This window comes from Xyrauchen texanus, chromosome 19 (genome assembly GCF_025860055.1).
Source record: "Xyrauchen texanus isolate HMW12.3.18 chromosome 19, RBS_HiC_50CHRs, whole genome shotgun sequence".
NCBI lineage: Eukaryota > Metazoa > Chordata > Actinopteri > Cypriniformes > Catostomidae > Xyrauchen > Xyrauchen texanus.
This window is the reverse complement of record NC_068294.1, coordinates 5834281-5843473: the sequence shown is the minus strand read 5'-3', so window position 1 is coordinate 5843473 and position 9193 is coordinate 5834281. Positions and strand designations below refer to the sequence as shown.

Here is a 9193-nt window from a genome sequence, read left to right as displayed (position 1 = left end):
ACCAGGCTTCTCTGCAACTGTCTGCAGTAATATAAATCCCTCTTGCACTTTGTATTTATCCATTTTTAATGAAACGTCTTAGCTGTGTGTCTCTGAAAGATGAGTAAAGAAGAAAGGATGGAAAGAAACATGTGTTGGAGCCTGCCAACGATGGAGCGGAGACAAAAACAGATGGGCCACAAGATTGCTCTAGTAGACGCCGTTCTCAGGGAGGGTCAGAGGTCAAGTGATGACATCACTTGTCACGGGTGGCGTAGATTGTGGGACTTCAGTTATTTACCAAACTATGAGTCATCGATACTATTGTATCTGTTTTCCTAGGAAAGCTAATTCAAATTTGAAAGGCATTTGTAACATGTGAGTAACAATGGCTCACTATTTGTCAGGTATTCCATGACATTCACCCTTTTTATCCATGATGTAATGACTTATTAGTCACTAACAAACCCCTTTATAAACCCTTAACAAAGTCATTTTTCAAATGTAAGTTTACACTAGAATATAAATGGCCTTAATTTTAACAGACATGGACTAAAAGCCACAATACTCGAATTTTGATAGAATTTTTCTCCACTTCTGATGTCTGTGCTATTTATGAAGGAACAAAGAGTCTGCAGAGGTGGACGGAGGCATTTGGTGTTGATGGTGGGATTCACAAAGGCTCTTCTTGTGAAAATTGCACACTGGTCTGCTAAACACAATCCACAGTTGGGTATGGATGACAACATGAAAGCAGCAGTTAAACCATTTCATAAGCTGTTTATTTATCTAGTGAATTCATCTCTTTAATTTCTGCACAGCAGCATACAGGGTAGTGTGACAAAATATAAATAAGAATATTCAACAGTGTTTCTTTTTTTACTCTTTTAATTTCATTACAAACCTCAGTTAAAAGTGGCAAATTGTCTGATGTTTTCAACATTTGATTCTCTCTCTGTCTGTCACCAACCAAGAATGTAACACTAAACTGCAACTTAAATGTATGATATCTTTATTCATATGTACAGCTGTCATTTATTAGCAAACAATGCTTAGAGCTTATTGGAATTTCACTTTCGTCTCTAGAATGCACTGGAAAAAAATACAATTATGTTATACAAAGATCAAAAATACTATTATAAACCCTTGTTATAAATGGCACACTATATTAATAAACTGCAGTTGACATTTTACATGTAAGTACAAAATCCTGGTGAGGTAGTTCCCTCTGAAGTCACTTTTAAACGGTAAAACACTGAATAGACATCATCACTTAATTCATTTTCAATTGTTTGGCAATTATTTACAATACAGCAAATCTATGTTCATTACTTCATTCAAATTGAATTCCTTTGGTAAACATAACGGTCAGAAATGTGCAGTCCTGTAAGTGTCAATTGTACATTCACAATATTTTTGCATCCTTTTTTCTTTTTTGGGAATTTATTATTGTACATAATGCAAAAAGGGGCAAATGCATTGTTTTACAAAAAGCTTTTTTATTAAGAACATTCATACGTGCTAGATTCCATCATGGACCCTTTGAGAATCGTCAAACTGGTGTGTTTTTGTTGTTGTCATAAACCTCTCTCTTTTCCCCTTGCACACCGGGGATGTTTTGAAGAAACGTGGACTTTGTGAAAATGGTTGAGCAGATCATTTCGAGCTAAAGAGAGGCACCCATAGGATTTGTATTCTTTCTCCAGTGTGTGTTCCCCTTACTCGGGGTGTAAACATCGAAAGTGCCCCTTTTAGTCATCTCTAAAGAGTTCTGGGTGAAAAGAAAATAGCCTATGGTAACACTTTACATCAGTGTGCTCATGCTACAGTGTAATTACATATGTAAGTACTGAGTAATACTAATGAGCAACATGTAAATTCGCTCAGTGTTATTTTTATTCATTATATTTACATGTAATATGAGTAACATGGTGCTCAGTAATGTAAAATGTAACCTAGCCTACGTCTGGCTCAGTCAGTGGGGTTGGAAATAATTTGGCTTATTATGAAGTTATGCTGAGAACATGAACGCGCAACAGAGACTCTATTGTGTTGCTGTGCGCGTCCGTGCGCGTACTAAATGTTAGGCCCTGGAGGGAAGGAGGGAATTTATGAAGTGGACTCTAAAGGAAGAGTGGAATGGGACTTCCAACATCAGTTCAGAATCATGTCAATTAAATGAAGACGTGGAACATTCGTCAAATCGCTTAATGGCTAAATAAACTTTGGTTTAAAAGACAAAACGAGGTGCAAGCTTGGCTTAGCCTACATGAAAGAAAACACTTGAGTTGAACAGAAGAGCAGCTCCTCTGGTGTGGATATAAATGCCATCATTCACGTTTCCCATTTCAACAAAAATAACATCACAACAACATGTGACTATGAATTGGGACTTTCAATGAATAAACATCTAAAACCTATGCGCGAAAAGGGAAAAAATAGCTTTTTATGAATAATATGCAATAAACTATGGAAATAAAGAATCTATAAAAATATAAGAGTTTTTTTTTTTTGTTTTTTGTTTTTTGTATTCTCAACGAAAACATTGATATCGTATTTGTTTAATAAGTCCTGTAGCCTAGTAGTTAAGACTCTTAAAGCCGCAATCGGAACAGTCATCATCTGAAAGAAAATGTTCAGTGCAATAAATGTAAGTGTAGGCTATTTCATCAGTCTTTTTTAGAAGATTTTCACTCGCTTACCACCCACAGCTCTGCCTCCCTTCAGCACTCTCTGGGCAGGCTGGTCTTTGGAGAGAGGGCAGTATTTTATCGTATGCGCGTTATCCCCGTTGGCGCTGCATAAGGGGCAAGTGTACGCCCGCAGGATCGGGCACACCACCCTCCCGTCCGGGGTTTTCAGGACGTGCGAGCCGTACACCTCCTCGGGCGCGCCGTTATTCCGACAGAAGACGCAGATCTTGGGCTCCTGCTTATTCCGCGCAGTTGGTTTCCTCATCTTCCTCTCCACGCCGAACAGGTCGAACCCCGCGAATCCCCCTCCGATGCACATCTCCCGCTCCTGTGAGGAGGACAGCAGCCCTCCCGTGCCCTGGTTCTGACTCTGGAATGGGCTAAGAATGGAGAAGCGCTCTTTCAGGTCCAGGATGGAGACGGAGCCTGGCGGAGGGCAGCAGCAGGAGTCTAGGTGTCCGCCGCTTTCGCCTTCGCCTCCGGCCGCGATTACGCACGGGCACGGAGGCGTGTCGTCCAAGCCCAGCGTTGCTTTCAGAGACTCCGTGATGGAGTTGGGACTCTGGGGGACACTGTGCTTGTTGTTCTTCGTGACCAGTGTGGACAGCCCGAGATAGTCATTCCAAAAATTAAAGGTGTAATCGTACGAGGTACGCGCACTCAAGTAGCTGTGGTTCAAAAAATCCATGTCTTCTTTAGAAAAGATGCTTCACTTGGAATAAAACAAATGTGTATATTCCGTCAGGTTTCTTTCTGTCTGCTCTCCAGGATCTAGTAGCGGGTAAGTAGGCTCAAGTCCAGTGCCTTTCTTGGGTATCTGCGTCTGAAGAACAGGCATCTGGTTATAAGGCTCCAGGAGAGGCAGAAGGAGGGCGGGGCTCTTTTTCAAACCAAGTTTCTGAGCAGCAGATCAACAGTATGTTTACTCCAGCCTGACCAGTAGATCACTGCTCACCGCAGAGGAATGAAACGAGACGTTGCTTTGTAACTAATAAGTACACGTTACTGTACCAGTTACCCTTACCATTGAGAACGAGCGTTATATACTGCCCTGTTGCATGATAATTCATTTCAGTTTTGCACTATATTCGATTTGCATGTAATTTGAATATGATTTGGCAATAGGAATGTAGAAATTGTATAATCTGAGTATGCACATGCAATAGGCTAATACATATATCAATTTTTTACCATGCCAATAAGCTTCTTGAATCTTGCAAGTAAAAACAAAGTGTCTCAAAGCATGGCTGCATAGCTACAGTAGCCTACAGTAGTTGCATAACGCGAGCTCTTTATTCAACATCTGTAGCTCACGACGTCCAACTGTGTATAATGATCCACTGGCAACATATGAAGGAGAAATCAGGGCAATCTATTCAAAGATTATAAATTTTTACATCCGATTTCCTCTCTTGCCTCAACGACAAGGCACAGTAGCTGCTTTAGTCGGAGACACCATGCTTTGTGTGCACTGTTGTGGGTTTACATTGGAGTGATCGGAGCTGCAGCTTGTTTCTATTCATCTTCAGGATTACCCGACGACGTGCTCAGATTACAGTGTGTCATTAGAAACAGAGGGTCTTGCGCCCACATGGGCTCTTTGTTCTTTGAAAACATGCCATGTGCGCACCTGCGGACCAGAGAGATCGTGGAGTTGATTTTACTGGTGAGCGTCGTTTACTTAAACATGTTTTTCTCTGACATTTCAGACACATCTGGACATCTTTAACTTCAATCTGATGATACTTTGAGGTTGACTTTACTGTTTTTATATCTTAGCTCCCAGATGCAGTATTTACTATGTGGAATAGTCAATAATGGAATAATTATTCAATAATTATATAGTCATATGAACAATTCTGCATTTGCTCGCTTGAAATAGGTTCAATTTGTTCATCTGACCTAATCAAAACCCATTTGTCAGATATTGTTTGAGTTTAATCCCCTGTATCACACAGTAGACATGTTCTTCACAGAAAAGGTACTGTTGTCCAATAATAATGTTGATTTGGTAACTCTTTGTAACATTAATGTTCCCTTGTTGAGAGTTCACCCCAAAATGAAAACTCTCTCATTTACTCACCCCATGCCATCTCAGATGTGTATGACTTTCTATCTTCTGCAAAGACAAACAAAGATTTTTAGAAGAATATCTCAGCTCCAAAGATCCATAAAATGCAAGTGAATGCTGGCCAGATCTTTGAAGCTCTAAAAAGCATATAAAGGCAGCATAAAAGTAATACATACGACTCCAGTGGTTCAACCCATATCTTCAGAAGCGCTACGAGGGCCGCTGCTGGGTGGGGGGTGTGAGTGCACGCACAGTAATTGTCTGACAGGGAGATGTGCGAGAGCGAGGCGATGTCAGAGAGCATGTTTTGCGACCACTATCGGACCACTCTTCAATAACGTATTAAATGCTTGGAAGGGCATTCAGTAGACTTTTTGGTGCCCACCATGGGTAAGATTAATAATACACTTATTCATACTACATTGATCAAACACATCAAATACTTCACAACGTATGTCGCAATGCAGCAACAAAAAAAAATGAATAAGTGAGATTAAAAGGAGTGATTCATTTATTCTGAGTGCTGTCCCAAATTACCTACATAGTCCTTGTTACCTAAAGGCAAAACACTTTTCATGTCTTCATGCTCATTCACAGAATGTGTTGGCAAATGTTGGCAGCTCCTTAATAAATGCTTCATATGCATCCACTTTACATTAAGGTATATTTCCAACTAATGTTGTTAAATAATACGTTTTATTAAGCATTTACAGCATAACACGGGAGATAAAACGGCTCACTATTTGGCAGGTATTGTATGAAAGTCACCCTTTGTATGCACGCTGTTATTATTACCGCATATACATGATTAATGATGCATTTGTAAATGAGTTATTAGTCATTAATGACCACCTTTATAAACCATTAACAAAGGGAACATTACTGTTAAGTGTTACCATTGATTCTGTGATACCATTTACAAACAAAGCCTAATAGACATTGATGGGGAGTGAACAGAATATGTGGGTAAAAATAAACCTCTCTATTTTTCATTGATTGTACTCTACTGCTAATATTATGATGAAAAATAATGTTAAATATTAGTAGGCTGGTTTGAAGAGAAAAAAATAGAAAGAAAACCCCCCCCCCCAGAAAACAAGCACAAGAGGTTGTGAAATTAGGTCCTGGTAAGAATCTGCAGTAGTTTCATTGCAATTAGGATGAGCCTCGGGATTGCTCGTCTTTTAGAACTAAATGGCCCCAGGCTCAGATGTCAGTAAATGTGCTCGTATCCCGCAGTTCTTTTATGTTGCTCCTGCTGTGGCCTTGACTCTGTGTGAAAAGCTGAGATGGTAGAGCGTCATCGATGACAAGCTCTTGGCTCCGTGCAGCCACACTGAGCGGTCCTGGATCCAGCCCGCTCCAAAATTCACTCTGTCCAGAAAGACATGTAATGTGTGTCTCGCCAAATTAACTCATCTCTTGGTAAACAAAAGACTCATTTGCATTTTATTTATTTATTTTTTGCTCAAGGCCCCATGAAGCGAAGGAGGGACACAGGTGCAAACCATCTGATTTCTGCACACATAAATAATAGTCTTTCTCTGTATTTAATTGTGGTGTATTTACTTATGTAAATCAGTGTAATTATATTAAATGACTGATTCCAGAGACACATTTTTTGCATATTGTAAGGCAGCGTGTAATGATACACATGCAGTACTCCAGTCCTACCACTGGGGGTCTGTGTGAGCTCAGAGGAGCTCCTAATTAGCATGACGTCATTGAGTATTTTTCAATGTAGCTGCTTGTATAACAAAATCTAAGAAACATATCATAAACACACTTACATTCGCTGTGGTCCTGGCAACTATAGAAAATAAAGGGCACAGTTGTGTATTAAATAGTAAATAAGAAGGATGTCTGTGTCATTCCTACTAGTGGGATTTGTTCATATACCCAATATATAGCCTATGTATGTCTTAATATTCTGGGTGAAATATTAATATCATAATTATTAAAGTTAGAAATGATTATTATTATTAAATGTGCATTAATCAAAATGTCCCAACTAAGTGAACATCTGATGAATTTTAATGAACTACTTTAGTTCATCAAACATCAGCAAGTATTGGCAATGGATTAGAGGAATTCTGGGTGTTTTGTGGTATTAGTTGGTTTCTATGTTTAATCAAATGACAGAAATTGGTATGATAACATTGAATTTCTTCACGATGGTTAAAAGTATTGACTTTAACTTCAAGTTGACACTGTCATGGCTATCTTTAGCTCTTAATTTCTATCTTGTTTGGCATCCCCTACTGAAAAAAACAGCTTCCACCAGCTTAAGATGGTTTACTGGTCTTAGCTGGTTTAAGCTGGTCTAGCTGGTCTCCCAACCTGGTCATGCTGGAGTTGAGCAAGTTTAGCTAGTCGGCTAGATGATCTCCCAGACTGGCCATTTTACATGTGCCCAAACCTTCCAAAACCAGCAAAAAACCAGGTTGAAATACCTGAAAGATCAGCTAAGACCAGCAAAACCAAATTAGCATGGTTTAAGTTCTTCTCTCTCACTCTCTCTCTCTCTCTCTCATCAGGGTCCTGTTAGTTTATTGCTATTATTTTGGCACGCCCTTCTTTGAAACTGGGAATACTTTTGTGTTTCCTATAATCTAATAGAAAATATAATAATTTGAAAGCATAAAAAAATATTCCCACTTCATTGGGAAAAAATCTAATAAAATTTTGGTCACTGGGTCTACATTGTTCTGTTATTTTCTTTAGAATCTCTATGTTACATAAATATAAAAAACTTTAATTAGGCCTAATGTTACTATGAAATATAGCTCATTCCATAAAACAATTAAGACAGACATTTCTGTCTTAATTTCATCCATGAAACACAAGGATAATGGATTAGAGGATCACTATTGTGACTGACTTTGTACCTTCAAAAGCACATAAAAGGATCATCAAAGTCATCAGTACCACACAAAAAAACTAAAACATTTAAAGGATTTTTCCTGTTCAGTTTACTTTTCAGTTTACAATTCTGGAACATTTTGTCACAACTTAATTCTATTGCTTTCTACAGTATCCATTTGGGAGTTGGGATTTCTATTTCCAGCATGCTTTGCATGGAAATCAATAGGGAGAGTAAATGTTAGAATTAAGTTTTATCTTATATGTTTTTGTGCAAGATGAATATAAAGGGTTAAACTTGTTCATTGAATAGTTTGTTTTGTACTGAAGAGATTTAGAAGAGTTTCAGAGTTTTGTGGGTTACCATTATGGTGAAGAGTGGAGCTTGAGCTAATAAAGATGACAGGTAGATATGACACACATGATATCGATTGCTCGTTTTATTGAGCAATTGCTAACAACAAAAGTTAAAAAACTACACACTGTAGTGCTTCAAACCATTGTGTATTTAACATGCTAACATTTACATCACTTCCACTAGTTAGTACATAAAAAAATATATTTACTTGAGTTACAATTGACACGTTTAATTTTGTTGGGTTTACCCAATTCAACTAAGTTCTTTCTATGCAAAGTGTTTGTGTTGAGATTACATAGTAATTTAAAGTTCAGAAATGTCATTTCAAACACACAGAACCACTGTACACAACTGAATGAAGTTCAGCCAAAGAGCTATTTTTTGGAGTGCACACATTCACTATATTTAATATATTTATGTGTTCTGAGGCCATTCAAAAGCGTTTATGAGAAACAGAATGAAAGTTAAAGCTTTAGTATCTATTAGTGGCACCAAAAGGAATTACAAAAATAAAGTATGTTTCCAAACAACCTTTGCCAACACTCCTTTGACTCATTATGCCCTTGTACTCTCTGATTCCTATGAACAAATTGGCCATACTAAATAAAAGGGGATACATGTTTAATGTTTTAATAAACAAGACCACCTGGATTGAACGGCAGCTGGTGTGCAGGGGATCCAGCACATGAGATATGGTGGCTCTTTTGGTAACTACAAAGTGTAAAGATTTTAGCCCCATTTCTGGCCATTTTTGCGCACTAGGCAAGATTGTTTTGTTGTTGATGGGGAGAGCCAACGGTGCGGTGTGGAGGTGGGAGGAGGGTTGTGCCGATGGACGATATCATCGTCCATCGTGATGGCTGACCAACATCACGATGTCGAGCCACCAACGTGATGCCACGCCCCCTTTTGCGAGTCTTGCTAGTGTGACTCACTAATCCTAGTCTCTTCTATATTTAACCTAAAAACTTTGCAGGGATTGCTCTGTAAATTAAATTGAGAATATAACTAATGCATATATGCTATTTTAAATACTGTAGTATATGCCAGAGACGTGACGTGTTAGTCTGTGAAAATACCGTGTCAGGCAGGCTACACAAATATTGATCTTGACATTGTTAGCTTCTTCTCTTTTTTTTACATGTCTTACACTGTACATTTAGATTAAAATATTTTATGTTGTAGGCTACAAGAAAATAGCCTTTATTAATTAATTATTAGTAGTTGTAG

General features: G+C 38.4%; 1 protein-coding gene across 1 annotated transcript; it reads right to left on the bottom strand.

Annotated features, from left to right (window-relative positions):
* Window positions 1-750: 750 nt before the first annotated feature.
* Window positions 751-3496, bottom strand: LOC127660231 (nanos homolog 1-like). The gene has a single exon (XM_052150358.1). It carries the CDS (start codon window positions 3358-3360, stop codon window positions 2659-2661), a length of 702 nt encoding a protein of 233 aa, XP_052006318.1. The 5' UTR covers window positions 3361-3496; the 3' UTR covers window positions 751-2658.
* Window positions 3497-9193: the final 5697 nt, after the last annotated feature.